Below are 14,942 nucleotides of genomic sequence, written 5' to 3'. Positions count from 1 at the left end.
ACCAGACCAGACCCAGACCCAGACCAGACCCATACCAGACCCAGACTAGACCCAGACCAGACCCAGATCCAGATTCAGACCAGACCCAGACCCAGACCAGACCCAGACCAGACGCAGACCAGACCCAGACCAGACCCAGACTAGACCGAGACCAGACCAGTCCCAGACCAGACCCAGATCCAGATTCAGACCAGATCCAGACCAGACCCAGACCAGATCCAGACCAGAACAAGACCAGACCCAGACCCAGGCCCAGACCAGACCCAGGCCAGACCAGACCCAGACCAGACCCAGACCCAGACCAGATCCAGACTAGTCCCAGACGAGACCCAGACCAGACCAGACCAGACCCAGACTAGACCCAGACCCAGATCCAGACCAGACCCAGATCCAGACCCGACCAGACCCAGGCCAGACCAGACCCAGACCCAGATCCAGATCCAGACCCAGAGCAGACCCAGTTCCAGACCAGACTCAGACCTAGACCCAGACCAGACCAGACCCAGGTCAGACCAGGCCCAGACCAGACCCAGACCAGACCCAGACCCAGACCCAGACCCAGACCAGACCCAGATCCAGACCAGACCCAGATCTAGACCAGACCAGACCCAGACCCAGACCAGACCCAGACCCAGACCAAACCCAGACCCAGACCCAGACCCAGACCAGACCCAGATCCAGACCAGACCCAGATCTAGACCAGACCAGACCTATTGTTATTGTTGCCAGTCTAAATGGCCCGTCTGTAACCTGTCATGTAGCGAAGCCGCTCGATGCATTATTCAAGTCCGTCTCTCTCTGCAGTTTCATTGGAGAGTAATTCCACTGCATTGTAATTATGCACCCTCCCTAAACATCCAGGAGACCAGACCTATCCGCGGTAACAGAAGGATGAGGCCTGCTGTTTACTTCCTTTTTGTGCATTGAGAGTTCCAGTTGATGGATGAATATGTACTCTGTGAAAAAACATGACCTTTATATTCAGACAGAAACAGTCAATGACTAAACTCTCCTCAAAGACCAGGAATAATCCCTGTTGATTAAAAAAAAATTAAATGACGTTCTGTAACACTAAAGATGCATTTAATGACAGCTAAAACAGAGTCAGGCAGGTGCTGTGTGTGTGTGTGTGTGTGTGTGTGTGCGTGCGTGCTTGCGTGGGAGCTGTGGCTCGACGCCAGGATGTTGGTACGACCTTTATGCCGTGACGTTTGGGGTTAGTAAAAAACGATCTAGAGTTAGTTCCTGAAGAAATGCATGACTGTACGTTTTCTCCCAAAGCCCAGCTCTAGCACGCTTGATTCAGCTCATCAACACTTGTCGACTTTGATCTAGTGTAATACATATTTCTGAACGGTGTTGTTTCTGACTTTCGTAAGTCATTTGTAGGCACTGAAACTTGATGCAATTGTCATAACTGTAAGGACAATGTCGTTAGTGCTACGATGATATTGATTACCGCATTGTTTGTTTAGGAGTTTGCTTAGAAAGGCATTTCACTATACTTGTGCACGTGGCATTAACAACTTGAAACTTGAAACTGTTATAATAATAATGTCAAACTGTAGTAATAATGTCATAACTGTAATAATAATGTCGTAACTGTAGTAATAATGTCGTAACCGTAGTAATAATGTCAAAATGAGGTAATGATACTGTCTGTTCAGTAGTAATAATGATGTCATAACTGTAATAATAATGTCGTAACCATAGTAATAATGTCGTAACCGTAGTGATAATGTCGTAACCGTAGTGATAATGTCGTAACCGTAGTAATAATGTCGTAACCGTAGCGATAATGTTGTAACCGTAGTGATAATGTCGTAACCATAGTGATAATGTTTTAACTGTAGCGATAATGTCATAACCGCAGTGATAATGTCGTACCCGTAGTAATAATGCCGTAACCGTAGCGATAATGTCATAACCGTAGTGATAATGGCGTAACCATAGTGATAATGTCGTAACCGTAGTAATAATGTCTTAACCGTAGTGATAATGTCGTAACCGTAGTGATAATGTCATAACTGTAGTGATAATGTCGTAACCGTAGTGATAATGTTGTAACCGTAGTGAGAATGTCGTAACCGTAGTGATAATGTCAAACTGTAGTAATAACGTTGTAACCATAGTAATAATGTCAAACTGTAGTAATAATGTCATAGCTGTAGTAATAATGTCAAAATGAGGTAATGATACTGTCTGTTCAGTAGTAATAATGATGTCATAACTGTAGTAATAATGTCATAATTGTAGTAATAATAATGCCATTTCAGTGGTAATAATTCCATAATTTAAACCTATTGTAACAGTAAGCTGATGCAGGGAAAAAACAGGTCCATTCTGACCCTGCCCATAAAACATCACGTTAACATGAAATCTAACAGAGTATCCTCACATATCCCCTTAATGTATCAGGTTATTTCATAAGGTTATAATACCCCCTTACTTTAATCAGCTCTCCTGTCCACCTTTTTATCCCCTCAGAGGACGTTCTTCTCTCTCCGGCACTCTTCTACCCTTCCTTAACCTCTCTTCTTTTACTCTAAATATTGATATATTATTATGCAATGCTGTGCTCCACCTTCTCATCCCCACTCTAGCTGAACCTCTCGCTGTCCTCCACCATCCCTACTACCAATCCATTAGGAAGGAGGGCCTCTCCTTTCAACCAGTGCCAAGAATGTATCTTTCTCTCTCTCATCTCTCGCTACTCATCTCCCTCTTTTTCCTCATCTCACTCTCTTTCCTCATCTCCCTCTCTTTCCTCATCTCCCTCTCTTTCCTCATCTCCCTCTCTTTCCTCATCGCCCTCTCTTTCCTCATCTCTCTCCTTTTCCTCATCTCTCTCTCTCTCTCTCTCTCTCTCTCTCTCTCTCTCTCTCTCTCTCTCTCTTCTATTGTTATTGCCTTAGTGTCCTAACTGACCACCCCTGATTTCCCACCCACACACACACACTAACCCCCCCCCCCCCCCCCCCACTGAACAGCCAGGTTTTTAGTCACAGTGGCCCATCAATGCTGATTGTAATTGACTGAGCCTCCTATGGTATCAGACAGATGAGTTCCATTAAGATCTATCCTCCACGAAGGAGAAAAGAAGTGGAAAGGAAGTAAGGAGGAACTGATGATGGGCAACTCAATGCCACAGAGGAGAGAGGAGGACCGCTGGTGGTCTTCAATAGTCCAACCTGAGACGACCTCGCCAGGTAGTCCTCTTCTGTTCCCATGCTGAAGACCAGGGCTTGATTATAACCTACTACAATGGTGCCAACATTTTGTGGCTGATCTTTCAACGGGGGAGTGGGTGAAGGTGTCAAAGACCTGACTGGGTCCAGCACCCCACAGTATGACTTGTTCTATAAAGACCTGACTGGGTCCAACACCCCACAGTATGACTTGTTATATAAAGACCTGACTGGGTTCAACACCCCACAGTATGACTTGTTATATTGTTATATAAAGACCTGACTGGGTTCAACACCCCACAGTATGACTTGTTATATAAAGACCTGACTGGGTTCAACACCCCACAGTATGACTTGTTATATTGTTATATAAAGACCTGACTGGGTCCATCACCCCACAGTATGACTTGTTATATAAAGACCTGACTGGGTCCAACACCTCACAGTATGACTTGTTATATTGTTATATAGAGACCTGACTGGGTCCAACACCCCACAGTATGACTTGTTATATTGTTATATAAAGACCTGACTGGGTTCAACACCCCACAGTATGACTTGTTATACAAAGACCTGACTGGGTCCAACACCCCACAGAATGACTTGTTATATAAAGACCTGACTGGGTCCAACACCCCACAGTATGCCTTGTTATATAAAGACCTGACTGGGTTCAACACCCCACAGTATGACTTGTTATATAAAGACCTGACTGGGTCCAACACCCCACAGTATGACTTGTTATATAAAGACCTGACTGGGTTCAACACCCCACAGTATGACTTGTTATATAAAGACCTGACTGGGTTCAACACCCCACAGTATGACTTGTTATATAAAGACCTGACTGGGTTCAACACCTCACCGTATGACTTGTTATATAAAGACCTGACTGGGTCCAACACCCCACAGTATGACTTGTTATATAAAGACCTGACTGGGTCCATCACCCCACAGTATGACTTGTTATATAAAGACCTGACTGGGTCCAACACCCCACATTATGACTTGTTATATAAAGACCTGACTGGGTCCATCACCCCACAGTATGACTTGTTATATTGTTATATAAAGACCTGACTGGGTCCAACACCCCACAGTATGACTTGTTATATAAATACCTGACTGGGTTCAACACCCCACAGTATGACTTGTTATATAAAGACCTGACTGGGTTCAACACCCCACAGTATGACTTGTTATATTGTTATATAAAGACTTGACTGGGTCCAACACCCCACAGTATGACTTGTTATATAAAGACCTGACTGGGTTCAACACCCCACAGTATGACTTGTTATATTGTTATATAAAGACCTGACTGGGTCCAACACCCCACAGTATGACTTGTTATATAAATACCTGACTGGGTTCAACACCCCACAGTATGACTTGTTATATAAAGACCTGACTGGGTTCAACACCCCACAGTATGACTTGTTATACAAAGACCTGACTGGGTCCAACACCCCACAGTATGACTTGTTATATAAAGACCTGACTGGGTCCAACACCCCACAGTATGCCTTGTTATATAAAGACCTGACTGGGTTCAACACCCCACAGTATGACTTGTTATATAAAGACCTGACTGGGTCCAACACCCCACAGTATGACTTGTTATATAAAGACCTGACTGGGTTCAACACCCCACAGTATGACTTGTTATATAAAGACCTGACTGGGTTCAACACCCCACAGTATGACTTGTTATATAAAGACCTGACTGGGTTCAACACCTCACCGTATGACTTGTTATATAAAGACCTGACTGGGTCCAACACCCCACAGTATGACTTGTTATATAAAGACCTGACTGGGTCCATCACCCCACAGTATGACTTGTTATATAAAGACCTGACTGGGTCCAACACCCCACAGTATGACTTGTTATATAAAGACCTGACTGGGTCCATCACCCCACAGTATGACTTGTTATATAAAGACCAGACTGGGTTCAACACCCCACAGTATGACTTGTTATATTGTTATATAAAGACCTGACTGGGTTCAACACCCCACAGTATGACTTGTTATATTGTTATATAGAGACCTGACTGGGTCCAACACCCCACAGTATGACTTGTTATATAGTGCAGGTGCATTTATACGGAGACTTGATTACACACAGGTGGATTGTATTTATCATCATTAGTCATTTAGGTCAACATTGGATCATTCAGAGATCCTCACTGAACTTCTGGAGAGAGTTTGCTGCACTGAAAGAAAAGGGGCTGAATAATTTTGCATGCCCAATTTTTCAGTTTTTGATTTGTTAAAAAAGTTTGAAATATCCAATAAATGTCGTTCCACTTCATGATTGTGTCCCACTTGTTGTTGATTCTTCACAAAAAAATACAGTTTTATATCTTTATGTTTGAAGCCTGAAATGTGGCAAAAGGTCGCAAAGTTCAAGGGGGCCGAATACTTTCGCAAGGCACTGTATATATGCAAATATCTACTAACCCTAACCTTAGCTTTAACCCTAACCTTAGCCCTTATCCTAATTCTAAACTTAACCCTTACCCTCAACCTAAACCTAACCGTAACCCCGTCCGTATCCTTACTAACCAGTTGTTTATCAACAGAAGGTTTGTTGATAGTATTACCATCTGTAGAGCATCTACATATGGACAATGCGGACCATCCAAATAAAATGGGACCAATGGAACGGAGCAGAAGTGTCATGTTCTGACCTTAATTTCCTTTGTTTTGTATTTATTTAGTATGGTCAGGGCGTGAGTTGGGTGGGCAGTCTATGTTTGTTTGTCTATGTTAGTGGCTTGTGTCAGCACAGGTCTCATTTGTAGCTTCACGGTCGTATTTGGTTTATTGTTTTGTATGCAGTGTCAGTACTTTCTTTATTAAAGATTTACCATGGACACTTACCACGCCTCATATTGGTCCTCTGATCGTGACAGAACGACCGTGACAGAATCACCCACCAACCAAGGACCAAGCGGCGTGGTAAAAGACAGCGACGACAGCAGCAGCAGCAACAACAGCGGCCGGTATCACAGGACTCCTGGACATGGGAGGAGATACTGAACGGAGAGGGACCCTGGGCACAGGCTGGGGAATATCGCCGCCCCAAAGCAGAGCTGGAGGCAGCGAGAGCTGAGCGGCGGCGATATGAGGAGGCAGCACGGCAGTACGACAGGTACGAGAGACAGCCCCAAATTGTTTTTTGGGGGGGGGCACACGATGGGTGGACCTAAGCCAGGTAGCAGACCTGCGCTCACTCCTCATGCTTATTATAAGCAGCGCGCTACTGGTCAGGCACCGTGTTATGCGGTTAAGCGTACGGTGTCGCCAGTACGTGTCCATAGCCCGGTGCGCTATAGGACAGCCCCCCGAGAGTGTCATGCGAGTGCGGGCATCGAGCCAGGGCGTATGGTGCCTGCTCAGAGGGTCTGGTCGCCGGTACGCAGTTTTGGTCCAGGGTATCCTGCGCCGGCTCTGCGTGCTGTGTCTCCGGGGCGCTGGGAGGGTGCAGTGCGTCCTCTGCCTGCGCTCCGCTCATGCCGGGCGAATGTGGGAATGGAGCCTAAGGGAGAGGTGCGTGTAGTAAGCACTAGCTCTCCCGTGCTTACCCACAGCCCGGTTCAACCTGTGCCTGCACTCTGTAGGGTCCGGGCTAAAGTGGTTATCCAGCCTGGGGAAGTGGTGCCAAGGTTGCGCACCAGAGCTCCAGTGCTCCCCCACAGCCCGGTCCTTCAGGTGCCTCCTCCTAACACCAAGCCTCCTGAAGGTCTCCCCAGCCTGGTGGTTCCTGTGGCAGCCCCACGCACCAGGCTGTCTCTCTGTCTCCTCCCTGCAGGTGGTCCTGTCTATCCGGCGCTGCTGCCGGAGTCTCCCGCCTGTCCGGCGCTGCTGCCGGAGTCTCCCGCCTGTCCGGCGCTGCTGCCGGAGTCTCCCGCCTGTCCGGCGCTGCTGCCGGAGTCTCCCGCCTGTCCGGCGCTGCTGCCGGAGTCTACCGCCTGTCCGGCGCTGCTGCCGGAGTCACCCGTCTGCCCAGCGCCGCCTGAGCCACCCATCTGCCCAGCGCCGCCTGAGCCACCCGTCTGCCCAGCGCCGCCTGAGCCACCCGTCTGCCCAGCGCCGCCTAAGCCACCCGTCTGCCCAGCGCCGCCTGAGCCACCTGTCTGCCCAGCGCCGCCTGAGCCGCCCGTCTGCCCAGCGCCGCCAGTGCCGCCAGTCTGCCCAGCGCCGCCAGTGCCGCCCGTCTGCACGGAGCCGCCAGTGCCGCCAGTCTGCAAGGAGCCGCCAGTGCCGCCAGTCAGCCAGGGGCCGCCAGTGCCGCCAGTCAGCCAGGGGCCGCCAGTGCCGCCAGTCAGCCAGGTGCCGCCAGTCAGCCAGGGGCCGCCAGTGCCGCCAGTCAGCCAGGGGCCGCCAGTGCCGCCAGTCAGCCAGGGGCCGCCAGTGCCGCCAGTCAGCCAGGGGCCGCCAGTGCCGCCAGTCAGTCAGGGACCGCCAGTGCCTCCAGTCAGCCAGGGGCCGCCAGTGCCGCCAGTCAGCCAGGAGCCCCTCAGCCCAGAGGCGCCAGAGCCCCTCAGCCCAGAGTCAGCCAGGGGCCGCCAGTGCCGCCAGTCAGCCAGGGGCCGCCAGTGCCGCCAGTCAGCCAGGGGCCGCCAGTGCCGCCAGTCAGCCAGGGGCCGCCAGTGCCGCCAGTCAGTCAGGGGCCGCCAGTGCCTCCAGTCATCCAGGGGCCGCCAGTGCCGCCAGTCAGCCAGGAGCCCCTCAGCCCAGAGGCGCCAGAGCCCCTCAGCCCAGAGGCGCCAGAGCCCCTTTGTCCCGAGCAGCTGCCCCTCTGTCCCGAGCAGCTGCCCCTCTGTCCCGAGCAGCTGCCCCTCTGTCCCGAGCTGCCGCCCCTCTGTCCCGAGCTGCCGCCCCTCTGTCCCGAGCTGCCGCCCCTCTGTCCCGAGCTGCCCCTCTGTCCATTGAGAAGAGTGGTGATGGTTAGGAAGCCACGGAGGCGGACAATGAGGCGGACTAAGACAATGGCGAAGTGGGGGCCGCGTCCCGCGCCAGAGCCGCCACCGCGGACAGACGCCCACCCAGACCCTCCCCTATAGGTCAAGGTTTTGCGGCCGGAGTCCGCACCTTTGGGGGGGGGGGGGTACTGTCACGTTCTGACCTTTATTTCCTTTGTTTTGTATTTATTTAGTATGGTCAGGGCGTGAGTTGGGTGGGCAGTCTATGTTTGTTTGTCTATGTTAGTGGCTTGTGTCAGCACAGGTCTCATTTGTAGCTTCACGGTCGTATTTGGTTTATTGTTTTGTATGCAGTGTCAGTACTTTCTTTATTAAAGATTTACCATGGACACTTACCACGCTGCATAATGGTCCTCTGATCCTTTTCGCCTCTCCTCTTCAGATGAAGATGAGGACGACCGTGACAAGAAGATTGTATTGTACCTAATATTTGATTATGTCGTTAGCAACGTCTTTTTTGGGGGGTTGAAAGTTGTAAAACTTACAATGTTCATGAGATGATGTCGTTTTACTTACTTGTATGTTGCTCTGGATTAGAGCGTCTGCTGACTAAAAAAAATAGAAATAAAAATGGCATTTAGCAGACACTTTTATCCAAAGCAACTGGTTTTGTAACCCTGGTAACTCTCAACTGGTTTAGTATATCTGTGACTGTAACCCTGGCAACTGTCAACTGGTTTAGTATATCTGTGACTGTAACCCTGGCAACGCTCAACTGATTTAGTATATCTGTGACTGTAACCTTGGCAACTGTCAACTGGTTTAGTATATCTGTGACTTTAACCCTGGCAACTCTCAACTGGTTTAGTATATCTGTGACTGTAACCCTGGCAACTGTCAACTGGTTTAGTATATCTGTGACTGTAACCCTGGCAACTCTCAACTGGTTTAGTATATCAGTGACTGTAACCCTGGCAACTGTCAACTGGTTTAGTATATCTGTGACTTTAACCCTGGCAACTCTCAACTGGTTTAGTATATCTGTGACTGCAACCCTGGCAACTGTCAACTGGTTTAGCATATCTGTGACTCTAACCCTTGCAACTCTCAACTGGTTTAGTATATCTGTGACTGTAACCTTGGCAACTGTCAACTGGTTTAGTATATCTGTGACTGTAACCCCGTCAACTCTCAACTGAGTCACAATGGGACCACATAGGATCATCCAACAGTTAATGTAATGGGGCCTCAACAGATAGGTACATGAGAGGTGAATCGCTGTGAGTGAGTGACTGAGGGAGTGAGTGGTACTATACCTTGTATGGTCCTTTTGAAGAAGGCTTTGCAGGCCTCACAGGAGGCGACCCCATAGTGGTAACCTGATGCGATATCCCCACACACCAGACACAGCCTTTTTGGTATTGCATTCAACATATACTCGCACTTGATTGGAGAATCATCCGCCACGCCCTCTCCGCAGTCGTCATACCTCCGGAGACAGGCTCCGCCCCCTCCCAGCATGCCCGGGTTGAACATGGGCGGGGAGTCGAGGACGTGCGAGCTTCCGTTGAGGTTGTTTACGTTGATGTAACTGCCGCTAACGTCGCTATTGGCCGAGGGGCTGTGGTGGCTGACGGTGTCAACCAACGAGGAGGAGGGGGAGGAGGGCTCAGTCTTGATATAGGAGCCGCAGCTGGAGGTCAGGTGACGCTCCTGGAGGTCAGAGGGCATCCTGCTCAGCAACCTATAGGAACACAGGAAATAGAGGAGAAAATAACTGTATATCACTTTATCTTTATTTGAATGTTTTGAAATGATTGTGTACCACCCAGTTCTACCAGTATTGTGCAAAAGGACTGTTTAAGAAAGAGACAGATAGTGAGACCTACAGTGACATGAGACTGTCCGGGATCCTTTGAACTGTCCTTTCTGAGTGTGCACCTTTACCATTCTCCTTTCCTCTGACCTCCCCGGGACCGTCTCCTGACCTCCAGCTGACCTTTTTTGTCCTTATATCTTTCTAAATAAGAGGGATTTATTTTGTGCGTAAACAGAATGAGAAAATATCCGTAACTTCTCATTTCTGTGATGTTAACTAAACGGAAATAGAATAAAGTGAATGAAACTCGAAACACGCTGTTAAAGGGAGAGTTGTTGTTGCTCTCAGCATGCGCAGAATCACGGCTATTATGACCCGATCTCAATCAATAGTCCTGGTTGGATAAAACACGGTGCTGAGTTACCACAAGGAGATGAGGGAACGAGCAGAGGGCGTGTGTGTGTCTGTGTGTCTGTGTGTCTGTGTGTCTGTGTGTCTGTGTGTCTGTGTGTCTGTATATATATGAATATATATGAATATATACGGCAAATATATAAATATATAAATATATATGGCAAATATATATATATATAAATATATATGGCAAATATATATATATATGTATATATATATACGGCAAATATATAAATATTTAAATATATACGGCAAATATATAAATATATAAATATATATGGCAAATATATATATATATGTATATATATATATACGGCAAATATATAAATATTTAAATATATACGGCAAATATATGAATATATACAGCAAATATATGAATATATACAGCAAATATATAATTATATATATGGCAAATATATGAATATGTATGGAAAATATATGAATATGTACAGCAAATATATGAATATATACGGCAAATATATGAATAAATATGGCAAATATATGAATATATATGGCAAATATATGAATATGTACAGCAAATATATAATTATATATATGGCAAATATATGAATATGTATGGAAAATATATGAATATGTACAGCAAATATATAAATATATATGGCAAATATATGAATATGTATGGCAAATATATGAATATATATGGCAAATATATGAATATGTACAGCAAATATATAAATATATATGGAAAATATATGAATATGTATGGAAAATATATGAATATGTATGGAAAATATATGAATATGTACAGCAAATATATAAATATATATGGAAAATATATGAATATGTATGGCAAATATATGAATATGTACAGCAAATATATAAATATGTATGGCAAATATATGAATATGTACAGCAAATATATAAATATATATGGCAAATATATGAATATGTATGGCAAATATATGAATATGTACAGCAAATATATAAATATATATGGCAAATATATGAATATGTATGGCAAATATATGAATATGTACAGCAAATATAGAAATATATATGGCAAATATATGAATATATATGGCACATATATGAATAAGTACGGAAAATATGTGAATATGTATGCTAAATATATGAATATGTATGCTAAATATATGAATATGTACAGCAAATATATGCGTTTGTACATATGCAGTTTTTAGAATCAGGCAGGGACAATCTTAGCCCTCTGTCCTAACTGCTGGAATGAGATAGACGCTACACTACACACACAGACACACACACACACACACAGACACACACACACCCAGCCATGTATCGACCCTCTCCCTTCCTTCCTTCCGGCTTTCAGACCTAAACCCTACTCTCATTTTCCCAGACATTTCTTATGCATTTTTAATCAGTCAGACCAGACGGTTAACATAATTAGTCAGACCAGACGGTTAATATCATTTAGATGGGGATGGAGATATGGGATATGTTCTGTTGGGCTGCATTCAACAGAGGATGAGTGCCAAATGATCCCCTATTCCCTATAGTGGACTACTTGATTATTACTTTAATGTAACCTTTGTTTAACTAGGCAAGTCAGTTTAAGAACAAATTCTGGTTTATAATGACGGCCTACTCCGGCCAAACCCGGATGACACTGGACCAATTGTACACCGCCCTACGGAACTCCCAATCACGGCCGTTTGTGATACAGCCTGGAACCCAACCAGGGTGTCTGTAGAGACGCCTCCAGCACTGAGATGCAGTGCCTTAGACCGCTGCACCACTCGGGAACCCACAGACAAGACCCATGGGTTGATACCAGGATCCATGAGTTTATACCAGGATCCATGGGTTGATACCAGGATCCATGGGTTGATACCAGGATCCATGAGTTGATACCAGGATCCATGGGTTTATACTAGGATCCATGGGTTTATACCAGGATCCATGGGTTGATACCAGGATCCATGAGTTGATACTAGGATCCATGGGTTTATACTAGGATCCATGGGTTTATACCAGGACCCATGGGTTGATACCAGGTTGCATGGGTTGATACCAGGATCCATGGGTTGATACCAGGATCCAGGGGTTTATACCAGGATTCATGGGTTTATACCAGGACCCATGGGTTTATACCAGGATCCATGGGTTTATACCAGGACCCATGGGTTTAAGGTAGTGCACTACGAAGGGATTAGTGGGCCATTTGGGTTGCAATAACAGGCTGTGTCTAATAAAATATTAAACAGACTGGAGTTTTAATCTGGACTGTAATCTAGATTTCACTTGTAAAGTATAGCCCATTCTATTTTCTGCTGGAGGGAGTTGAGAAGTGTAAAGAAATCAAATGCTTATTATATCATTCAGCATTCACAGACAGAAAGATGGAGGAATTATCATTGGGAATATAATTGAGAATCGGTGGGTATATCATTAGGAATAAATTTGAGAATCTGTGTGTATACCAGTTGGAATATAATTGAGAATCTGTGGGTATATCAGTGGGAATATAATTGAGAATCAGTGGGTATATCAGTGGGAATATAATTGAGAATCAGTGGGTATATCAGTGGGAATATAATTGAGAATCAGTGGGTATAAAAGTGGGAATATAATTGGGAATCAGTGGGTATATCAAATCAAATTGTATTTGTCACATACACATGGTTAGCAGATGTTAATGCGAGTGTAGCGAAATGCTTGTGCTTCTAGTTCCGACAATGCAGTAATAACCAACGAGTAATCTAACCTAACAATTCCACAACTACTACCTTATACACACAAGTGTAAAGGGATAAAGAATATGTACATAAAGATATATGAATGAGTGATGGTACAGAACGGCATAGGCAAGATGCAGTAGATGGTATAGAGTACAGTATATACATATGAGATGAGTAATGCAGGGTATGTAAACATTATATTAAGTGGCATTGTTTAATGTGGATAGTGATGAAGTTTTTCCATCAATTCCCATTATTCAAGTGGCTGGAGTTGAGTCAGTATGTTGGCAGCAGCCACTCAATGTTAGTGGTGGCTGTTTAACAGTCTGATGGCCTTGAGATAGAAGCTGTTTTTCAGTCTCTCGGTCCCTGCTTTGATGCACCTGTACTGACCTCGCCTTTTGGATGATAGCGGGGTGAACAGGCAGTGGCTTGTTGTGGTTGTTGTCCTTGATGATCTTTATGGACTTCCTGTGACATCGGGTGGTGTACGTGTCCTGGAGGGCAGGTAGTTTGCCCCCGGTGATGCGTTGTGCAGACCTCACTACCCTCTGGAAAGCCTTACGGTTGTGGGCGGAGCAGTTGCCGTACCAGGCGGTGATACAGCCCGACAGGATGCTCTCGATTGTGCATCTGTAAAAGTTTGTGAGTGCTTTTGGTGACAAGCCAAATTTCTTCAGCCTCCTGAGGTTGAAGAGGCGCTGCTGCGCCTTCTTCACAATGCTGTCTGTGTGGGTGGACCAATTTCAGTTTGTCCGTGATGTGTACGCCGAGGAACTTAAAACTTACTACCCTCTCCACTACTGTCCCGTCGATGTGGATAGGGGGGTGCTCCCTCTGCTGTTTCCTGAAGTCCACGATCATCTCCTTTGTTTTGTTGACGTTGAGTGTGAGGTTATTTTCCTGACACCACACTCCGAGGGCCCTCACCTCCTCCCTGTAGGCCGTCTCGTCGATGTTGGTAATCAAGCCTACCACTGTTGTGTCATCCGCAAACTTGATGATTGAGTTGGAGGAGTGCATGGCCACGCAGTCGTGGGTGAACAGGGAGTACAGGAGAGGGCTCAGAACGCACCCTTGTGGAGCCCCAGTGTTGAGGATCAGCGGGGTGGAGATGTTGTTACCTACTCTCACCACCTGGGGGCGGACCGTCAGGAAGTCCAGTACCCAGTTGCACAGGGCGGTGTCGAGACCCAGGGTCTCAAGCTTGATGACGAGTTTGGAGGGTACTATGGTGTTAAATGCTGAGCTGTAGTCGATGAACAGCATTCTCACATATGTATTCCTCTTGTCAAGATGGGTTAGGGCAGTGTGCAGTGTGGTTGCGATTGCGTCGTCTGTGGACCTATTGGGGCGGTAAGCAAATTGGAGTGGGTCTAGGGTGTTAGGTAGGGTGGAGGTGATATGGTCCTTGACTAGTCTCTCAAAGCACTTCATGATGACGGAAGTGAGTGCTACGGGGCAGCAGTCGTTTAGCTCAGTTACATTAGCTTTCTTGGGAACAGGAACAATGGTGGAAGCATGAGGGGACAGCAGACTGCGATAAGGTTTGAATATGTCCGTAAACACACAGACCAGCTGGTCTGCGCATGCTTTGAGGACGCGGCTGTGGATGCCATCTGGGCCTGCAGCCTTGCGAGGGTTAACACGTTTAAATGCTTTACTCAGTTCGGCTGCAGTAAAGGAGAGTCCGCAGGTTTTGGTAGCGGGCCGTGTCAGTGGCACTGTGTTGTCCTCAAAGCGAGCAAAGAAGTTATTTAGTCTGTCTGGGAGCAAGACATCCTGGTCCGTGACTGGGCTGGATTTCTTCCTGTAGTCCGTGATTGACTGTAAACCCTGCCACATACCTCTTGTTTCTGAGACGTTGAATTGTGACTCTACTTTGTCTCTATACTGACGCTTAGCTTGT

At 46.4% G+C, this 14,942-nt stretch overlaps 1 protein-coding gene across 1 annotated transcript in view; it reads right to left on the bottom strand.

The window, feature by feature from the left end:
• LOC139415483 (steroid hormone receptor ERR2-like) overlaps positions 1–14,942 on the bottom strand; it is an 86,004-nt gene that overhangs the window by 53,324 nt on the left and 17,738 nt on the right. The window contains exon 2 of the mRNA XM_071163586.1: positions 9,439–9,866. Within this exon, the coding sequence (XP_071019687.1) occupies positions 9,439–9,853 (415 nt within the window). The 5' untranslated portion in view covers positions 9,854–9,866. The remainder of the gene's footprint in view (positions 1–9,438; positions 9,867–14,942) is intronic.

Source organism: Oncorhynchus clarkii, chromosome 8 (assembly GCF_045791955.1).
Source record: "Oncorhynchus clarkii lewisi isolate Uvic-CL-2024 chromosome 8, UVic_Ocla_1.0, whole genome shotgun sequence".
Classification (NCBI taxonomy): domain Eukaryota; kingdom Metazoa; phylum Chordata; class Actinopteri; order Salmoniformes; family Salmonidae; genus Oncorhynchus; species Oncorhynchus clarkii.
This window is presented reverse-complemented; position numbering and strand designations above follow the sequence as displayed.